General features: G+C 42.8%; 1 protein-coding gene across 1 annotated transcript in view; it reads right to left on the bottom strand.

Moving 5' to 3' along the window:
- The window catches only part of thada (THADA armadillo repeat containing), a 122,871-nt gene that overhangs the window by 51,186 nt on the left and 49,128 nt on the right, over nucleotides 1–22,557 (bottom strand). The window contains exons 28-29 of the mRNA XM_085368927.1: nucleotides 18,525–18,656; nucleotides 5,075–5,243 (exon numbers count right to left, since the gene is read on the bottom strand). Of these exons, the coding sequence (XP_085225053.1) occupies nucleotides 5,075–5,243; nucleotides 18,525–18,656 (301 nt within the window). The remainder of the gene's footprint in view (nucleotides 1–5,074; nucleotides 5,244–18,524; nucleotides 18,657–22,557) is intronic.

Below are 22,557 nucleotides of genomic sequence, written 5' to 3'. Positions count from 1 at the left end.
GTGTGTGTGTGTGTGTGTTTGAGAGAGATGCTCCCTTCCACACGTACACTCAGACCTCTATCTCTGTCTTACTAAGTTTAGACCACTTCACCTGCATTGGGCTCTGCAGCTCTTTGCATATCTGCCTCCATCATCTCCACAATGCCCTCATTGTGCCCTCACATTAGCGTACACCTACTCACCTGCTATCTGTAGCCTCGGTATAGATAGTCCCCACAGATAATCAATCCCCGCCGATCAAACGAGTTCATCGTTACTTTATTGAACTCTTGAAACACTCAAGACACCTGAAGCTTTGACGCAGTCATGAAATTATTAATTAACACAAAACAGATGAGCAGAGCTATTCAGAGCTACACGTGGGAGATCTTACTTACACATCGTAGCATTAATTAGGATTCCGTCCTCGCAGTTTTATCTCATTATATAATGTTATTATAAGTATGACTACAAAACAATACCACTGGCGGGGTAACTGTATAGCAAAAAATAGCGGTCCTAATAACAGCAGCATTATTAATAAGGAATAAATGGAGAATTAAACCCAAATATGTAACAATTCAGAGTAAAAGGACTGATGTTCAACACAACTGTAAGTTAAAAACAGGAAGCGTGATGTATATGTGCTGCAGTGGCTTATTATGTATTCACACTGTGGATGCAGCAAAGCTGAGCAGACAGTGTGTGAGGTACAATGGTCTGGTGTGCTTTCAGTGGAAGGAAAAAGGAAATGAAATGTCTAAGGAAGCCAGTAGGCTTCGGCTTTGCTGTATCCTGTACACATATTTGTGTGTCTGTGCGAATGTGACATACACTACATGTGAGCCGTCTTAGGATGGCTACAAAAAAGGTTCAAATGAAAAAACTGCACGAAGAGGAAGCGAAACGGGGTTGAAACGGACTAAAACTGCCAAATAAGCGGATGTGTGAATAAACCTTTTCAAATTCAAACTCTAATGCAGGGGTGTGATTAAAGAGGGGGCCAGTGGAGCCAACGGAGCCTGGCTCAAGCCCCTGCTTCTCAGCCTGTGCACTCAAAAAGATCCACATAGCAACAGCTGAGGAACAGTCACCGTGGTGGGACACCAACTTCGTAATTTCTTGGGGTAACCAGTATGCAGCAGCAAATGCTCAAAGAGATCGACTGCAGTAAGAAGCGATTTCAGTTAAAACAGGTTCTAGTGAGCTGAGCTGAAAATGGTTTTAGTCATTTTTAAGTAAAACCTCTATTTAAGAATTAAGGATCATAGTTTCTCAGAATGGAGAAGTGGATTTGTGTCTTGAGAGTATATGGAGCTTGCAAAGATGCAGAGGGTGAAGGTAACAGCGAACCCTAAGCTAGGTGAGTGGCTCCAGCAGGTCCCAGGAACAACATCCAAGATCTCTGTCGGGAGGAGCGCAGTCCAGGAACAGCTAAGATACTGCACATGACTCTCCAGCTCCAAGGCCTCTGGTAGAGGACCCAAGCTTGAAGGATAAAGACCGCCCCGAGGGGCGAGAGGGGAATTGAATGTGGTCTGAACTGCACCTTATAGTTCATAGAGAGCCATGTTACTGTATGACAGATGGACAAAGCCGCTGTGACACAGAGTCCTGAAGTCTTTATTTTGGACATGGAGGTAATTGTGTTTAGTCTAAGTTGCTAATCAATGCTATCAAGCCGCTTTAGCAAAGCTGTACAGGTACACCACACAGGCATAGATACCTGTGTCAGTGTTAAGTAACAGGATTTGTTTTGTTAGGTAATTGCATTGCAAGTGATCCAAAAGCCACCAACACCTCAAATGACAGTGAGACTATCGCACTAGCAATCGAGTGATTGCAGCCTCCTGCGTTAGACTCAACCAGCCAGTCAAAGCAGCTACGCCACTAACATCAACATCAAGCTTCAACAGAAAGGCTGAGCTTTATTTAAAACAGATACATCCACATTTGTCAGGAAGAGGGAAATGAGCCTTTTGGTGGAACTGCAGTTCCTAATTTTCAGCTTCAGAAGCTGCCGCCTGTATGAAGCACGCTGTGTACAAAGACTTCACCTGTGTTTATGTGTTACAGTGTGACAACAAAACAAACTGCTGGCGACACATGTAAAGGTGGTGACTTCTAAATGATACAAGTCTGGATTCAATAAGATCCGAGGTGAGGGGAATCATGGGAAACAACAACAAAACAAAAGAATAAAAAGATGAGCAGAAACAGAGGGCACATAGATGAAGATGGATGAAGCTAGACCAGGAGACGTGGGGAAGCTTCACACGTGGCGACCATGACAGGAAAGGAGAGTAAACCGCTCTCCTCCTGAAATCTCCTCTAAGCTTTTAAGAGGCCCACCTCCCCTCCTCCATCCATGCCTTCATCCCACAGCGGACCTCCCTGCAGTCCAGACCGCCGTCCCCCCGTGAGTGTTCCATCTTCTCCAAAAAGAAGTGCACTTTTTCATTCTTTTGTCTCGACCCCCGGTTCCTACCGCTCCACGCCCACCGGCTCCCTGGCCGACCCCATCAGTGGCGTTCAATAAAAAGGCCGGGGAAACTCCCACTCCCCCCTCCCGTGTGTGTTGATATTACCAGCAGACTGTTTGGTTGTGTTTGTCAGAGTGTGATGACAGAACTAAACACTGGTATTTACTCTGCGATAACCGCCTTGTCTGGACAGGCTCTGTGCGGTAACTGAGTGTGTGGGACTGACAGATAATGTGTGTGTTTGCTGAGGTGTGATGCATTGTATCTCCAACCTCTCCGCTGGCGTCCGCATACGCCCCGTCGTGATAACTGCTTTGGTAATTGCGTTCTGCCTCTTCTCTTTGCTGGGTGGAAACGCAAATCGCAGCTCGGGTCCAGTGGTGATGATTGTCATGTTTTCATTTGGAATAAAGTTTATGTTTTGGAGATACACGGTGTGTCCTTGAAGGCTAACAACTGTGATGAATGCATTTCCTCCCTCATAAAACAACTGAGAAGCTCATTTTCATGTAATATGTCATCCCGGCGGCGTTGACATCCGTGTTTACGTGCTTGGAGTCTAGTTTCTTTTTCCTATTCTACATCACACTGATTAGTACATCAAATCCTAGGCGACTTCACTGAGATTTGAAGCTCCCGTTGCCTCGTTTGTCCTTGCCGCCGCGCCTGATGACAGCCCCCCATCTGCCTTTTATAGCTGAGGGGTAAAAACTACATACAATCTAATTTTCCTGACAAGTGAACATGCTGGCTTCATGTATAAATGTGTGCCTTAGCTCTAATAAGCTGCTTCTTTTTTTTTTTTTTTTTTTTAAATGCGCCACAAGTTTTGAAGCATACAAAACAGCCCAAATACGTGAAAAATAAAACCCCACGTTTAGCCCTAATCTAATGCCAGACAAGCAGAAGCCTTATAGCGCCTTCTTCATGCTGAACATGCTTTTTAAACGCACATCTGAACATGAAGCGTTTTGGCACACTTCAGCACTGATTCATGACTCTCACTAAGGCTACGTTCACACTGCAGGTCTTAATGCTCAATTCCGATTTTTTGATCAATTCCGATTTTTTGATCAAATCCGATTTTTTTTGTCTGCTCGTTCACACTACAAATAAAATGCGACAGCAAATGCGCTCTAGTGTGAACCTTCAAAGCGGCCCGCATGCGCAAAAGACGACGTCACACACAGCGCGCTCTGTTTAGACCCAGAGCAAACAGTATTGTTTGACTGATGGCCGTTAATATAAAGACTTGTTTCGGACTTTACGTTTCCCAATTTTGCTTTAAGTTATAAAGTTATTTTGTTATTTACATAATAATGTAAATAACCTAATAATGATCCTTATTACTGTTTTAGAGGAGTAGTGCTTCAAAGGATAGTTGCAGATTTCTGTCAGAATCTGCAGATTATACAGTACAAATAAAATGTTCACGTTTCTCCAACATTGTCTTCCCAACAGTTTCACTGGATGGCCAGGAAGCGTTCACGATGTCTTCTCCGGCGCTGATAATTGGCATCTGTCTTGTGTCAGTGACGTAAAAGACGGATTTAATGCGACTTGACCGTTCACACAGCAGTCGCTTTCTGAGACATCGGATATGTATCGGATTCAGTACCACATACCAAAGTGACCCAGATCGGATTTGAAAATATCGGGTTTGTGCCGTTCACACTGTCACACCATGATCGGATATGGGTCGCATAGGGTCAAAAAAGTCTGATTTGATGCGCTTTCGCCTGCAGTGTGAACGTAGCCTAAGAGCTGGAGGCACTCCCAGAGACCTCTGCAAAATCAACTGCCTCTCATGTCTTTGTTTTCCATCACTGCCTTTGGTCTACAATTTCACGCAGCTAGTACAGAATGGACTCTATAGAATACAACTAGTTTTAATATTTGTACTGTGAAAGGTCAGATTAACAAAAGAAATACTTGTGACTGTAATCGGTTGCCAGTGCCTTATGTAATTTTCAAAAAAGGCTTTTCCCACATACAGTCACTGGCTAAAGACTTGTGATTGAGAACTTTTTATCATCCGTGAAACAACACCATCTAAGACGGATTTGTTCCCTTTTATTTTGAAAGTTTAGCTGCTAGGCGGATCCATATTGTGGCCGGCTCAAGCATCTTTCAGGTTCCTCTCCAGTGAGTTTCTTCATCCCGTGGTGAGACTCCGACTCCAGCATCTCACCAATGTGGCAGATTTTAAGTTCAGAGTACAAGGAGTACTGTTGCTAACTGCTTATTGCTCTAATTGCACAGCAACAAGCATTTCATTGTATGATTGTGTACGTGACACGTGACAAACTGTAACAAAGTGTGCCTACTCATATTTGCAGTAGAGCACCTTGTTGTGCACCCTCTTTTCACACGGGCACAGAATCAAAATCCAAAACGTTGAGACAGGCGTACGTAACTTAGAACTGTGTGCTCCTTTGCTGATTCGTACAGAGAACAACCACGTACGAACACACTGAAGTTACTAAGGTTTTGAATCCAACTCTACAAGAATCTTTGCGATCATTAAAACAACACCCCCTCCCCAACTCGGTGTCATCTTTACAAAGTGTGTGTGTGTCCTGGTTTATGCTGGCGTGTGCACGGGAGCAGACCTGCAGCAGAGTGCCGTGGATGCGGTTCTGTTGGAGTTTGGGTCCTGGTTCTAGAGGAAGTTCCTGCAGCAAGGTCTGGACGGTGGACGGGATTTGCGTGACCAGGACAAAGGGGACAAGAGCCCGAGCTGCCATTTCTCTGGTGCGATACACAGCCGAGCGGCCGCATCTGTGGAGCAGAGAAAAACATTAGTATCGTGGAAAAACTGGGGAAAGATGATGGCGGCGTCGTTATGATAATCTTTCAGTATTGCATTATGTAATATATCATTTGATTTCATGGAAAAAGTACTAATGTTTCCCCGCTATCACAAGTCAAAGATTGTTATTCTAACTTTTCTATGACAAATAACATAATCACCACGTATATTATCATTATGAAGTATCGTTATTTTGTTCCCCGACCACATTAAGTCATGGACATATTCTCAGTGATGACCTATGAGCTATTTGGTTTGGACAGTTGGCCGCTATTTTATTGCACTGCTTATGTAACATCTTTTTCTCCCTCTCCTGTTTCCCTCCTCTACTGCAAAGGGAAAAACAAACTGCTCCCAGGTCAGCTGATGACCGATAAACCCTGAATCAAATATTTTAGAATCATTACCTAACCAGCCAGGAAACGGCCTACTACATTTTGTTTTCGCCCACACACAGGCGCAGATGTCTCCAGCTCACGGTCATTTACAGTGTTCGTCGGTGATGGAGGCTGCAGCTAGTCACCCCGGGTGCATGCTAAAATTAACCTTGTTTACATGCTGCTAATCTTTCCTTCTCCGATGTCATAACAGAGCCGATGCATGAGGGAAGGACATGACCAAGACCTGAATGAGATAAAAGGGGGAAGGGTGAGACGGCTCGAAAGGAGCAGAGTAAGAGTTCAGCTACTTGCAGAAACAGATAGCTGGAGTACAGTTCCACGAAAAACAGCCATCACACTGGAAGAAAACTGACACCTACTAAACTGGCTGCCTTCAACAGATAAGCAGGAAAAAGCAAACACAAAAGTCTAACGGTTGCCTCTTGGAGACTGTGTACCAAACATACTGTATGTAGATGTTTCTGAAAGGAACCACAACACCCTGAGTCTTAATAATGCTCATGTACGTGTCACAGTAGACGTTAGAATACACGTGCATTTATATATTAGCACAGACAAGTCACAATGTGACATCCTACAAATCTGAAAAGCCATTCTTGGGGCCATCTCCCCAGTGAGTCAATTACTACAGACTGCTATGCTAAAATACCTAATCTTACCACTTTTAAAGAAAAAACTCAAGTGGTGCATCGAGTCCATTTCTCAAAATCCAGATTATCTCATATCTATCCTGAAATCACTCCATATTGTGACAGATGCAAAACTGCTGAAGCCTCACGGATCCACATGTAGTGGTCTTGTCCCAGTCTTGTTCAGTTCTGGACAGATGTTTTTCATACCCTGACCAGGATTTTCAGTGTGACGCTGGCCCCCTTCTTGTTCTGTTTGGCATCAGTGGGAATGAGGTGCATATAAAAGACAGGCGTTATCATTCTGTTCCCTGTTGGCCAGGAGGGCAATCCTACTGAGGTGGCGGGACGCTGTGTGAAATATACCATCCAATAAGTCTGTGCTGCAGTTTTGAGGAGTTCTTTATTGATACCTTGTTCCTCAAGTCCAATATTGCACCCATACAGTTCATGGATGTAGCCGTCCTTACCCTTTCCACCCTCCAATCCAAATATAGTCACTTTTTGGCTCCAATAAACTAACATGGTGCCGGCCAAAAATGCTAATGCTGATGTTTCAAAATGTAGAGTGCAAAAACCAATAGGTGATGTCATGGTGTCTATGACAAGCATGCATACTTATTTACATGCAAAAAAGTAAAAAGTGGATCAAAGCTACATTAATACTGCCGGCCTGTTTAGGGGCTTTCGTGGCATTAAAACTGGCTGCTGGGGCCAAAAACGGCCCTCGGCTTTGCTATGAAAAATTCAAAGAAGCTTCCAGAGAAATGTGAAACACCTCTCATGCTGCAGCGGCATGTGGAGGTGAAAAAGAAGCCCATCTTTTTGGCTCTGGTACTGAGTGGAGGCGAGATATGTTAGCAGATATCTGGATAGCACCGTGAGAGCGTATGTTAATAATAAACAGCATCTGTTAAGAGGAAGCAGCAAAGCCAATAAACGATCAAGTGTTGGATCTCCTGGTGATTTGACTGAGAGACCGGGACAAGAAGTGACAAGAAACGTCCAATCGGTATGCACTGAAACAAAGTGGGGGCTGTTTGGAGCAACAGATCAACTGTTAACAAATGTTTTTTCCACCTGCTGTGAACACACACACATACAGCCAGACAGACAACCAAAGGGCCCTGTATCAAACGCAGACAACAGTTTGCATTCCTGAGCTCTGCACGCCTGCACACGTGAATTTATGAGCACAAACGTCCCACACACAAACCCACCAAATTTCATGCAAACTCCTCACTTTCCACTCGTCCCAGCCCCCATTTGGGCCCCATATGTTAACTATCTGTGCTAATTTGTCCCATTGAAAGTCTTTTGCAAAAGGAAATGACAGTTTGGAAGGTTGTAATTTTAGGAACAGGGACGTCCCCTGTGGGATTCAGTAGGCAGACTGTTGACTGGCCTGGATCAGGCTCATCTGGGCCTCATTTTGGAAAGCTGGGAGAACTGCTTCCTCCACAGAGACTCAAGCATGTTGGCTAAACAAGCCTGAGAGTCAAAGCTGATTAGCAAAGAACCTACTGTAAGCAAATTAAGAAGCAAGGAGTGACAAATTAAACAATTTGGCTTCCTTCATTTATTCATATGGACGCGATCTAGCCAAGCAAAAACAATCCTTCTTTTACTTTACCACCAAAACTCTTTCTTTGTCCTGACTATTTTGCTGTGTGGAAAACCACTAGAATGTGTGTCAAATTAAAAAACATCCGGTATGAACCCGACAAGCATAATCATGGCTGCACGTAACTGTACATGCCTGGTTAGGCAGACAGCCAGCATAATGTAAACGCAATCATGTAAACATAATCATGTTCCCACTGCTATTTATGCTTCTGTCAGTTTTGTGTAGATCTTTGATATTACAACAGCCCGTATGAACTGAGCCATATTCAAATTGCCCACAGGCAAAAACCCAAAGACATCCAGTTAACAGTGAATGTATCAAAAAGATCTCATAACCTAAAATAATATGTGTCAAGTTTTCACCTGGACATCAAACTACACTGAAAGTTACAGAATGTAAGGTTTTCACGTTATCGGCAGATTGCAGTCAACTGACTTCTGTTTTCTTAGTCCTCCCCAATTCAACAGTATAACTCTCGCTACGGTGGCCGCTGTAGGACATATCAAAAACATCAACTTTAAACTACATCTCATAAGTCTGCAGGTGGCCAGTGTGTTTATGTTATTATTTGGACCAGATACAGACCTAACCTGGTGTTTTCCCCCAGATGATCTGATATCCTCGTGTTGGTGTTGTTCCCAGACCATCATGAAAATGTTGTTCCAGGTTCAACATTGCAAGTGACCAATCACATTGTTGTGACGTTATTCCTTTGCACGCCAAGCCATTCGTGCATTTATGAAATTCCAATGTTGCAAGGACAATATCAATTCTGCTTACTGTTTATTAAAGGGTTACGATTAGGGTTAGGGTCAGGGTCTGTTGATCGGCGGACAGAGGCGGTTTCACGCAGCTTAAGTACAGTTTTTTGTTTTACGCCGGTTTTTCCCGAAGTCGCAAAGGTATGACGTCACAACATTCTGATTGGTCACTTGCAATGTTGATCCTGGAACAACATTTAGTATGATGATCTGGGAACAACACCAACACGAGGATATCAGATCAACTGTTTTCCTCCCATCTGTGGAAGGCCTCTTTACTCTTGAAGAGGCTGTAAAACTTTGTGAAAGGTGTCCAATGTGGGCCAGTCATTTAGAGAAGCCCACTTCTGACTGATAACAGCGATGCTGAGGTGAGTTGGTGAAGATATCCTGAACTTTTCTGTGGGTAAGCAGCACTGCTGTTCCTTCCTGTCGTGTTCGGGTCAAATCTGACTGATTTACAACTTAAGACACTCATAAATACTGTTTTGGTTTTTACATCTGATGGCCTCGAGGCCTTATGACATCCTCCACACTATGCAGGTGAACATATGAAAGTGATGATCACCTCTTTCATTGAATGTTGAGTATTTTAATCAACCTTGTTACATATGTGGTGTTCCCGGTCAAGGGTGACCACCATAGGAGATGAGTGGGAATCCACTAAAACCCCCCCTCCCATTGACTGAATGACCCCCTGAAAGACCCACTTTACTACCTACTGATTGACCCACTGCACTGAATTTGGTGGTGAAAAATGTTTGTTATGCTAATTTAAGAGCTGTTAAAACAGGCCGGGAAGACTAAAGTAAGGGGGGGTGTACACAGAACTGGAGGGTTAAAGCTGATGTTATTAGCCTGTGTTCATCTGTGTAGATCTAAGATTACTAGACTCTGACGCTTAGTGAATAAACTCTCATACAATGTGAAAATGCAATCAAACTATTTATCGGAGAGAAATTGTGAGTGTTTTAATGTTTTTAGGTCACTTAAACCAAACGTTAGTCGGAACGGTCTCGTGTCTAATCTGCTGACATTAAGTACTTCTGACAATATCAGGAATAAACAAGTATCTTGTTGCACTATTTCTTGTGTTAGAGCTCTGACTTCGGTTCAGAAGACTTGAGGCTTGAGGTGATGAAGAAGAGGATGATGTTTTAGAAAGATGCCAGTCACACTGTCCCTTTCCTTCAAATTATTATTATTTGGTGAAGGAGACCCCTCTCAGTTAATAAAACACAGGTATGACCCTTCATGTCTTAAGTTTGAAGGTTCAGGCATGAATTTCAGTGCTCTACACAGCACGCAAACTCCTACATGTTCTCTTTTGCACGGCTTTTGGCATACCATCTTGTATCTTCTAATTCTACAGTGCTAGTTTTCATCAGTTTCATAAACTCCTTGCCGCTACTAGTTGGCCTGATTAGCACACAGGGTACAGCTTCAGTTTACATTATGAAATGTAATCCTGTAATGTGTCAGTAAACTATTTCCTTTTCATGTCAGGCATAGTTCAGATACTGATGGCAAGTTTGTTCTTCTCTAGGCATTTGTTCACCATTTGTCATCGTGGGGAAATGCACTGCATTGTATTAAAAAAACAAAAACAAAAAGAAACTGATAGCAGTCCCTTTTGAAGTCAGTTTATAGGCATTTCTGTGCCCTTTCTAAAGAAATGAGATGTGAGACAGTGCGGGCCAAAAAGGAAAGGAAGGGAGTGGTGCAGGCAGGGTGAGCAGAAATGCCTGGGCTGGATATCACGGGATATAAATCACTACCACAACACTCTGAGGGCTTACAGTTAAGATGGAGAGACAGAGAAAAGGAGAGGCGCTCCAAGGAGATAAGACAAACTGTTTTAAAGACACTGCGGATAGGAATGAAGCCATTAATTATTATAACAAATGTCCGCTTCTCGTCATCCTCCCCCATTTTCTCGTCATCATCATTATTCACTCCGTCATTACGCATGCAGGTGTGACGCTTGCAGAGGGCCCGGCATCGAGGGAATGTTACAAATCTAGTGAGGATGAGGTGGGAGGTTATGAAGATTTAAAAAAATAATAATTTGCTATGCGGTGTAAAGGAGTTATACCACAGTATTTGAGTATGGTGCTCTGGCCTGTCAACAGGTGAAGCTAAGAAACATTTAATCCTTGGAGGTGACGGGTCAGGTCTTATGGAGACGGGGAGCACGCGGTGGGCGACGGCCATCGGCCTCATCAGACACGTCCTGCACACGCCTGGGATAGATGGGTTGGGGGATGGAAAGGGGGTATCGCAGAGAAACATGGCTGGAGCCAAAGAAGTTGTGGCTGGGCTATATTTAACATCTCCAACATGTGGGCTTCATTTGGCTAGATGTGTGTGCTGCATACCTTCTCTGACAGTGCCAGACTCAGCCGAAAGCCCTTTTATTTTCACCCACAAGAGATGGAACTCTAAAGGCATAACTACGAGATTTCACTGAGGTTCAGATTTTTTATTTTTTTAAGAACGTATGCATTCAACGAAGGCAAAGTCACACATTTACAGGTGCAAGTGGTAACGGCTCCAGTTTATGACCCAGTCAGCTTCTGATCACACTTCACTTTCCATTTTCTATGTGTGTCACTAAATATGGAATGAAATGAATTATTCAACAGGTTATTATCAGATGCGAGTTAGATGGCTACCTAGAGCTGGGCGATAGAACGATAACATATGTATTGCGAAATAACTTTTTCTCGATAGAAAAATTAAACTATTGCGATAGGCCTCACCGCTCGTCCTCTTTTTAAAAAGAAAAAAGAAAAAAAAAAGAACAGCCAATCCAAATTAAGTAGCGCAGAGCCAAACCAATCACAGCTGCAGCGTCACGTCACGTGACTTGTTACGTACAGCACAAGTGCCAAGCCGCACATGTGTATTTGTTTTGGAAAGCAGCCAGCCGCCGTGCCGCCCGGGTATTGGAGGAAATGAGTGCGCCGACTAGAGAAAAATCAACCGAGAGCGTAACCGAAGGTTACCGAAGATAAAACAGATGATGGTTCCAACGCCGGAGAGATTGTCAAACGGAAGAGCCATAGAAGTTCCGTAGTGTGAAGGTATTTCGGGCTATTTCAAGTCAAACAGAGTAGCGCGCACTGTAAATTGTGTCGAAAGCAAGCCTGGAAATACAATAAACCGGTGCATGCTCAATCTCTGACTGGAAGCGCTAATTCGTCATTTGGCTTTTGTCAGACTAAAGTAACTGTTAAAACTGTTTGAAAAGCTAAGCTATACAACAAGGAGAGATTGAGAATTTCCTTTTAGTTCTCAGTTTATTTGATATTGACAAAAGTTAGTCAGTTTTGTCTGTTCTTCTGTAAAACAAACTAAGATTTATTTTTAGAATTAATAATTTCTAAGTGGAATTGACAATTTAGTCTGTTTTGTTTGTTCTATTTTGAAACTTAAACGCTTTAGCGGCTGCCTTTTGTGTAGTTTGCAATATTTGCCTTTATTTTTCTGAAAAAGTCTCATGTTCCTTAAGTACATCTACTCTGTTGAACTTCATCCATCCATCCATTCGCTGGGAAATAAATACTTAAATAAAAACAAGCTGCTGATTATTTCACATTTTACTTGTGAGCAACGGCACATTTAAATCTTACAAATATAGTTATTTGGCTTATATCGTGATATATATCGCCCCAATATATATATTGGGGCGATCGCGGCTCAAGAGTTGGGAGTTCGCCTTGTAATCGGAAGGTTGCCGGTTCGAGCCCCAGCTTGGACAGTCTCGGTCGTTGTGTCCTTGGGCAAGACACTTCACCCGTTGCCTACTGGTGGTGGTCAGAGGGCCCGGTGGCGCCAGTGTCCGGCAGCCTCGCCTCTGTCAGTGCGCCCCAGGGTGGCTGTGGCTACAATGTAGCTTGCCATCACCAGTGTGTGAATGTGTGTGTGAATGGGTGGATGACTGGATATGTAAAGCGCTTTGGGGTCCTTAGGGACTAGTAAAGCGCTATACAAATACAGGCCATTTACCATTTTACCATATATCGTTATCGCCTGAAATGAAAAAAAAAAAAAAAAAAAACATATCGTGATATGAAAAAAATCTCATATCGCCCAGCTCTATGGCTACCCCATACCTGCATACCACCATCACCCAGGACCTGAAGTGGGAGCCCACCATCACCTCCGTCATTAAGAAAGCCCAGCAGAGGATGTACTTCCTGAGGCAGCTGAAGAAATTCAACCTGCCAACACGGACGATGATGCAGTTCTACACTGCAATCATCGAGTCCATCCTCACCTCCTCCATCACCGTGTGGTACGCTGGAGCCACTATCAGGGACAAACAGAGACTGCAGCGTGTTGTGCGCTCTGCTGAGAAGGTGATTGGCTGTAGACTCCCATCTCTGCAGGACCTGTACACCTCCAGGACACTGCGGCGTGCAGCTCGGATCTCAGCTGACCCTTCTCACCCTGGACACAGTCTGTTTGACCTGCTCCCCTCAGGCAGGAGGCTCCGGTCCATTCGCACCAGAACCTCTCGCCATAAGAACAGTTTCTTCCCCTCTGCTGTTGGACACATGAACAATAACCGTACGACTGTTCCCACCACTAACACATGACCCTACGCTGTGTTCACTGCATCATTCCATGTTTGGCACTGATCACCACCTGCACTCATGTATATATCATGTATATATCTATCTATCTACTTAGCACTTTTAATTCTTATTCTTATTTTTATTTTCATGTCTATTTAAGCTTAATTTATAACAGTATGTCTGCACTGAAGCACCGCAGCAATTTCCTAATGTTGTAAACCCGCTCAACATTTGGCAATAAAACCCTTTCTGATTCTGATGTAGTTCTGCTGGAGGTTTCTTCCTGTTAAAAGGGGGTTTTTCTTTCCCACTCTCGCCAAGCAATTGCTGAAATTACTGTATGGCCTTTACCTTACAGTATAAATCGGCTTAAGGCAACTGTGGTTGTGATCTGCCTATAAAAACAAAAATGAAGTGTTTTGCAGCATACGACTGAAGACGTGGATCAGACTAGAAACAGTTACAGAACCAGCCCTTAAGTGTGCAGTCAGACAGAGTGTACAGATGGAGGAAAAACCAAATGCGATCAAGACCAGATTACCAATACAGGTGAAATAGTCTTGGAGGTCTCTAAAGATCCTGAGGCAACACGTCAGCGCCTAAAGAGCTGCTGGTAAAAACTTCAAACTGGAAAAAAGAAAGTTAGACTATTTTTGTAGTCATATCTGAATCCAGACATTGTTTAAACATTCTGACACATATCCGTAGTCCAATAACAATTGTCTCTGTAATAAAGGGTACAATGCCAGCAGGAAATGCTACAACTTAAAAGCACTGTTTAATGGAGCCAACTTGTCAAACTGAAAACAACATGATTTTTTAAAAAGGCTAAATATTTGGGGCACTAGCAGCTTTGCATTTCCTGTTCTTTGACTTTGCTATGTCTTATAACCTTGAGCTACACTATTATGTACAAACACATACCTTATTAGCATTACTCATACAACAGGGTTGAACTTGACTGTTTTAGAGGGCAGAGGTTTCACCCTCACACACTAGAGTTTCGTGCAATAAGTACTAATCCTGAAAGATCATTGGGAAGCAGAATGACTGCGCTAACCTGGCAAAGGACCAGTAGCAATAGTTGCCCCAAATCTCCACCTTTAAACATAACAAAGGTTGGATGAAGGAAAACACAAAACAGTCATAACTCCCCTTGTGGTGCAGAGGAACGTGAACATCTAAACAAAATTCTCATGCCAGTTCCTTCAAACAGTTGATGAGAATTTTGCACGCAAACACCAAATGTCACCCTCACCGTGGCACTGAAGACACTGAGGTCAATGCAAAGGGAGTCAGACTACTCCTCTGGGGAGGCACAGATGTTAGCATGAAACTTGAATTCCTTTCAAACTTTGAGTCTGGGCCAAACAAACTAAAAGAGCTGCTCAACACCAGAATATATTATACAGTAAACCGCAAACAATACGGCTCTACCGTTTCACTAAAAATGTGACAGATGTTTATCCAATCTACTTGAAAATTGGAGGATTTACTGCCTGGTTAGTTTGAGGTATTTGGATGAGTGGTTCTTATATTCCAGTTAACAAGTCTGTAGGGTGAGGGGCACTAGCTTTGTGAAAACACTGACTCATTTTAAATCTCATTCCCCAAAATCTAACCCTAAGCTTAAGCATCGCAACTAAACTAAACATTAAAAAAAAAGATAGACGTAGCCATGGAGACAAAGACACCCGCCTGCCAAAAAAAAAAAAAGGCCACTGCACTAACAATAAAGCCAAATCCCACAACTACTGTACTCACAAAGCATGCTACAATACCAGTTTTATGTCTCCTCACTATGCCAGCCACTAGAGCAGGGCGATATGACCAAAAATATTTATCACGATATACATTTGAAAATTTGCGATAACGATATAACTGACGATATAATTGACACTAGACAAAATACTTTACAACTCCACAACTTTATTAGTGCAAAAAAATAAAAAACAACCCATCAATGTATTTTCACTTAAACAAGCAGCTGTTTTTATGTGCATTAAAGTTACATAAAATGTAACAGTGCAAAATTTCTTGCTGACAGTTTAACCAAAAGGCATTTCCAGTGGAAACTGGCCGACATATCCTCAGCATAACCATGTATAATATCCACAAAACTTAAAAAGAGCTTATACACACACAATACGGTAATATTATGTTGAAGCACAGTACGTATCACTCCGCGAGGCTCCTGCCTACGATAGCCGTAATGCTCCGACAATCCATCAAGCATTGCGGCTTCGTAGCTTAGCAAAGTCGTACTAAAACATTTGACAGATTTTCAAATGCCGTATACATAAAATCGTTTCGAGGTCAGTAAACACAACCAGAACTCATACATAAGGCACACGGGATTATAAGGGGCGCTGTCGATATTCAGAAAAATCAAAGGATTGATTTTAAGTGTGCCGTATTTTGCAAGAAAAACACGGTAATAACGACGGCCTGCTAGCATGCTCTACCAAAAATAGTGCTTTGTTGTGTATCTGACGGTCGAAAGCTAAACCAGTTCCACACTGAAGTTGCAGCATTTTTACAAACCACTTCTGCTTCATCCGTTTCATTCAACGATCCGCTTTCGCCCTCATTCTCCATCGCCGCCGCCATGCTTTTTCCGCCATGTGCGTATGAAAACAAAGGCACCGCGCATGCGCGTTTTACCCAAATTCTATCACGATATTTCATTTTCTTGTCGTTGCCCAACATTATACCGGTATTACAGTGAACGGTATGATATGGCCCAGCCCTACCAGCCCCTACCAACACACATACAGCACCCACATGCAAGCACTATTATCTAAACCATCAGTAGTGCATTCCAACCTCAAGGTCAAAGCTTAACTCCCTATATCCTCCCAAACACGCGCGCACATCCACACACACAAAGTCGGACGCACAAGCTATCCAGCTGTAAAAATACTGCATCAATCATCTGGCTGGACAATTTACACATCAGATAAACTATTCAGAATAGCTATAGTGACAGAATAGCTTAAAGAAATGTAATGAGAAGGCTCTGCCTTGCACACATAACACAATAGTGATTTCCGTACAAAGTGAAAAAGCCTTCACACCCACCTTTTCTTTGCCACAAAGCATCACCAGCTGTGTGCTTGCATTCCAGAAAACATGAGCTTCAGTCTCCACCACCTTAGTTGTGCTGCTTTTATTTTATACACCTTATCAAGGTGCTGTTGAAGGGTGTAGGCGTGTTAAATGCTGAGATCAGGTATTATTTTCTTGGGATGCCAAATCTTGTGGACACACAAGGTTGAAGCTTACAGTTCTTATTTGCAGGTGCAGCATAAGAACATCTTCCAATAATATTTGTACATTCCTCTAATGGAGAAATGTAACAAAATGAAGTTGTGACTAAAGTTTCCCACTCGCCTGAGAGGTTCACTCTCCAGTAAACAGCGAGTGGATTCAGACGAGCTGCAACGCGAGACAACACACACATGCGCTGCTCGCTGCAGGAACAGCTCACAGTAGATGGGTGTTTTGTCTTAGTGTGGAAAGACACAAAATCCTACAGACGAACACAAAACAATCTCTCTTGTAGCCATGGCGAAACCTTAGATTATATCACAGCGATTGTACCAGTACTGAAAAACGACAATGAATTGATGACAGCACATCCATATCAAAGATGCAGAAACACCTGCGCAAACAACACAAATGAAAGAAGCCTCGCACACACACAAACACACAAAATATTTAGACCTTTGCTGATTGTGAATTGTTCTATAGTTAGAAAGAAAAGTTCAGATAAACTTAGTTTGAGAGGTTTATCACAGCTGAGTGAGCAGGTGTGGGACTCTCTTGGGTTGGACAGAATTCCTTTGGTTACATTTTTTCCTTTCAGACTTTACATAAGCAGGCAAAGAGACTGGAAAAGGCAGGGTGGGATAAATGCTCATTCAAGTCCACTGTTATGAGTGGAGGGATGAATAGTGACAGGAAACAAGGAAACATCACAACGCAGGGACGACAGTCATGAAATAAAAGTCATGTGTGTGCCAATCCAGCACGGCCAAAGTTTCTAATAATGAAAGGTCAGCGTATGAACAAATATTTCCTCTGAGGCAAAAGCACAGCCTTCCCTAAAGCCTGTGCTTTTCTCTGTTAATGGCATAACTGATATCCGGAATTTTGCAATGTCAAAAACAGCTCTGACTGGGAATTAGGGCTGGGCGATATGTACAAATTTTCCAACCGACAATCGTCAGTCCAATAATCAACGATGGGCGATATATTCGTGCATGCGCAGGATGACCGGAGCAATGTAATCATGCACAGACTGATTTGCGCATTTACAACACAGAAGAAGTCCAAACATGGACGAACTAATCCCCTAATTAATTGTTCATTGCGTTAGTCGTCATGATGGCATGTTAACGCTGACAGCACTAAAAAAAATATAAAGTCGCCAATTTGGGATTTCTTTGGCTTTAAACCAGATGAAAGAGGGAGACCTAAGGAAGTGTGCAGACGTATGGTGCGAGCAAAGTACTCAAACACGACTAACTTGCATGAGCATGCACGTGTCCACCTGACACTGGCTGAGTATCCTAGACTATCACCAGCTTCTGCAGCTCCATCAACAAGCATTTGGGCGCACTCTGAGGACGGTGCATGTGCTTGCAGATGAACGAGGGTGCTGTTAAAACAGCGCTACTATTTTTTTTTCCTTCTGTTGACTGCTTCTATTAGCTCCATCGTTATTAGCAAACTTACTCATGGGCAAATAAATAAATAAATAAATCACCGTTGTAAAAATGATCGACGATAGCTGATATATTCATCCAATCGCCCAACATTGAGTGCATACATAAAAACATCATTAGAACATCGCTGAACTGACTATCACATCAAAAGAAGAAGATGAATAGAGCGGATGAATCTCCATGTCTCAGTCAGAATGCTTGGTGTGGGTTAAAACATCCTCCACTTCACAGAAAGCAGCCACAGTCCTGACCACCCGTGTCACATGTTCATTGTATGTAAGACGACAGGAGAGAGAAATCCACTGGAGTGTATCAAACCAGCAGAAAACATATTTGGGTCTGGATGCGTTTTGCTTCCCTGGAGACACTGCTAAGTCCCCTGCTTTGTAGAGTCCATGCAGCTGAACTGCGCTGTTTGTGAAACTAACCCACATTTGTAGAAAATCATCAGTAATGGTCTCGGTTGTTGTGACTCCACTGTTTCCACTGTACCTGTGCATGCATGCGTAGATCACCTACCTCATGATGAAGGGCATGAAAGGTGCGAGCCCCAAAGGAGAAGAGGATCCATCCATGGGAGAAGGGTAGAGCCGACTGAGAACCAGCAGCAGCAAGAAGAGACTGGGGTGCAGCTTCACCTGACCGCTGTCACTGAACATGTACACAAACACAAAGACGCACACAATTAACGTTATCTAGAAAGTAAAAGTCATAAATCATCAATGGTAAAGCCGTTAAATGAATGGATACTTCAAGGCGACACTCCTGCCGTCGCTGTAATGGCAGAGAACCGATAAACTGAACGCTGTTTTGGATAATCTTCTTCTGACATGATCATGAGGGACTCTGTACACATAAAAGAAGTTGTTAGCAAAGGAAAGGGCCTGAAACGTGGGCTCTAGGACTAACCTTCACCTCTCCAGTGAAGGGTTGTTAACAGCCCATAGATAAATGTGGGGCTTATGCTAACATGCAGTCAAACTCTATGAAGTTGAACTTCAGGAGTCTCTATGGCAGAACTGCACAGTAATTATTTCTTCACTTTCTTGCCCTTTGCTAAGAGTTCATAGTTAAATGAGAATATCCTCTTGTCTATCAGCTAGTGATGTGCAGATCGATCCTGAAATATCGATTCCTCCGATACCAGTCATTTATGTTCTAGAATCGATTCTCACATTACAATATCGATATTTTAGTAATTTAGAGTAAATTTGTAGTTTATCATTAACTACAAATGATAAACTACATTTCATGTGCGAAATACGTCTGTATAAATGTCTCGCCGCCCCTTGGCGTTCGCACTCACAACGATGGCTGAGCGTAATTGTGTGGATGTATTTTACCTCCACAAACAGCTGAGACGTGGTTTGCAATACATGTGGCAAAAAAGTGAGGTGTTGTGGCCGTACTAGGGAGACATTCAAAAGGGCTGTTGGGGGGGATAAATACATTTTACAGTGTTTATTAATAGGATAAAATACGTTAAATGTCACCATTATTATTGCCCGGCCCGGAAACAGCGGGGGTGTCCAAATTCAGAGGCTGCTTCCACCTGAGGACCCGGCCTTCGCGGTCTAAAGAAAGCCGGGTAGTACGTCACGAGCTCCCTCGGTGGAGTGAAACTGCCGTCTGCTCCTTGCTATCTAGATATAACAGGGCGCTGGCGTAAACTCTTCTGTTTAATCATTTTCTGTTTGATGTTTATTCAGCTGTGTGAAAACCCCGGAGGAACCCTCCCGAGGGATTAATAAAGTTTAATTTAATCTAATCTAATAACTTTAATCTCAGCCAAACCGATTTACCCACGAACAAATAAAACACTGAAAAAGCCAAACAATAACATTTTTAAGTTATCAAAGTGACTTATATATCCTGTTTAACCCGAGTAGCGAAAGACCGCGGGGGTTTGAAGACGATGTGTCGGTCGGCTCAGATATTTGAAGTTTACACATTCTCACCTGAAAATATGTTAAAAGTTTTTTTTGCGACCCAGAAAGAGAAATAAGAGTAATATTAAAACTAAGTCGCTGCCGTCATTGCTGGAATTGGCTGGGCCGCGCTATGAATTCTGCGATACGGTTTTTCAATTTTGTTGTCCGGGTGGAAAATCGGGGGAAATTCAGGAGAATGGTGAGATTTTCGGGACGGGCACTGAAATTCGGTATTGTCCCGGAAAAATCTGGAGGGTTGACATGTATGGTTGTGGATACACCACTAACCTTGTCAAACACCTCAGAGTAAATCATATCACAGAATATGACGAGCGTATGTTGAGACGAACTGAAGAGGAGGAGAGGGACAGGTGCTGCTAGGGCGAGACAGACGTCTCTCATGGAGTCCTTTAGTGCTGAAGGCAGGCAAGGTGTTCAAATAGCGCAAAACTTCAGTTTTTTTATTTCTATATGATGAACCCTGCATTATTAAGTAATAAGAACAAGTAATCTGATGTCCTGTAATCATTATGATGCTATAATTTGAGATACAATAAATAAAATACGTTTTTGTACAAAGTAACTGTATCGGATCAGTATCGTCGATACCACCCTGAATATTACTTGGTATCAGATCGGAAAGGAAATCAGTGGTATCGCACATCACTACTATCGGCTGACTATGAAGCTAAAGCAGCAGACGATTAGCTAAGCTTAGCACAGAAAGACCGAGCTAATGAACAGCACTTGTTAGCACAGCACTAGCAGTTAAAACGTTAAAATCGGTGTAGTGTTCACGTGACAGGAACTCGAGGAAAAGCGCTTTTTAGCTCCTGGAATTCATCTATAGTGGTGAGAAATAAACAGTCTGATGTGGCGCTCACTGCAACAGGATCAAACAGTGAAAAGTCACCTGAAAAGCACAGATAACCAAAGTTACCGTGCAAAATTTAACTGGCCTAAATTCCTCTTGCTTTTTAATAGACTCTGCATGTCTAAAACCACCCACGCTCTCAAACAGTCATGTCCTCATCAGTCCTTGAACCGAGCTTTTCACCTCCCTCTTCTCCTCCATCCAAGTCTCTTCACTGCCAGCTGAGTCAGAATGGAAAAGTGTCTCTCTGCCAGCGGTTTCACAGTTTCACTCTGACACACTCGCAGGGAAGGAAGCAGGGAGGAAAATAGAGACGGGGAAAGAAACAAGGACTCAAAGAGCAAAATAAAATGAACCTTATGTAGTGTCAACAACAAAGTGCAGCCCCGCTTTGCCTTCACGAGCTTTAGTTTTTCCTGTCTTGAATATAGAAACATGAGGAGGAAACAGTGTTTCAGCTTGACGCTGAACTTTGTGAAGGTCTGCTAATGTGACTGTATCAGGAGAGCAGTACATCCTTTGGGCCCTGTCATTAGTCATGAGGATCTCAGAACGGAGACCTTCCCTCTCGCTCCTTCCCCGAGAAAACATCGTATGCTTTTCATTACTTCGTTAAACAAAACACTCACAGAGAACCGTCCACTGGGACTGCCGCAGATCGGCAAGATGGGAAATGTAATAGCGGCCCAATTAGTAACTGGTCTAATGTGTTTAATGTCACAATTCAGTCAAGCACAGCGGGACAGGATGTGATGTCACAGAAACAAGGGACTGGGCTGGTGGTGGAGAGGGGGGCATACAAGGCCTTGTTGGGATGCAGCTGAAGGCAGAAACATTTGACAGGATAAAAAAGCGACTCTGTGGCATTTAATGCTGTCAGATCCTTCTGTGAATGTTTGCTTTCTCTAACCCAAACTCCTCAATCATCTTCAACGGCCGGGTGTTTGATGAAACAGCCTATTTTTATTTTGTCTCGTTTAGAAAGAGAGTGGAAACAGAGCGCTGACCTTAAGTATATGAATTCTTCATTTAGAAAGGAGTGAAGGGGACACAGTAGCAAAGAGACACCAAAGAAGCTCTAAAGTAAAGTCAAGCTGCAGCTTACGATTTATTCCACTGGTAGACAAATAAATCATCCACTGTGTTTAGAAAATGACTTGGAATATGATCCGAAAACTGTTTTCTTTGGACGTGCAGGCAGAGGCAGATAAGATGAAGCGCTGCTACAAATCAGAGCGGACTAAAAATGCGGGCGGTGACCTGAAATACTTTTGCAGATAAATCTGCTTTGCTACGCAGAGATAATAAAATTTGAAATCTGAAACAACAAGTCGTCTCGGAGCATATATGAGAGCATGCTTAGGCCCCTCCGAGATAGTTTTTTCAAAATTAAATTTAGAGTGTTTAGAGTGAGTGCATATACAAGCAGACACTGTGTGACAGGAGGACTATAGGAAGTACTATAGGAGGTAAAACAGAGGATACCAGAAACAAATGCTACGCAAAATGTACTCACAGGTCATTCAAAACCCTCCATTTAATAATCAGGAATCAAAATAAGAAAGGCACTGGCAGAACACATAAATAAATAAATCTGATTCTTTTGGTCTGGACAGTTTTCTTCCCCCGTGGCGTGTGATGAAGCTGATTTTTAGTTGTTGTTTTTTTTACCTTGCTTCCTTTCATTTAAGGAATGAAAGTGAAAGCCATAATAAATAATAACTATTAAATAAGTCAAGAAACGTGC

The sequence above is a fragment of the Diplotaxodon limnothrissa genome, linkage group LG13, assembly GCF_057381915.1.
Source record: "Diplotaxodon limnothrissa isolate DT_005_m linkage group LG13, D_limnothrissa_male_GT1.1, whole genome shotgun sequence".
Taxonomy (NCBI): Eukaryota; Metazoa; Chordata; class Actinopteri; order Cichliformes; family Cichlidae; genus Diplotaxodon; species Diplotaxodon limnothrissa.
This window is presented reverse-complemented; position numbering and strand designations above follow the sequence as displayed.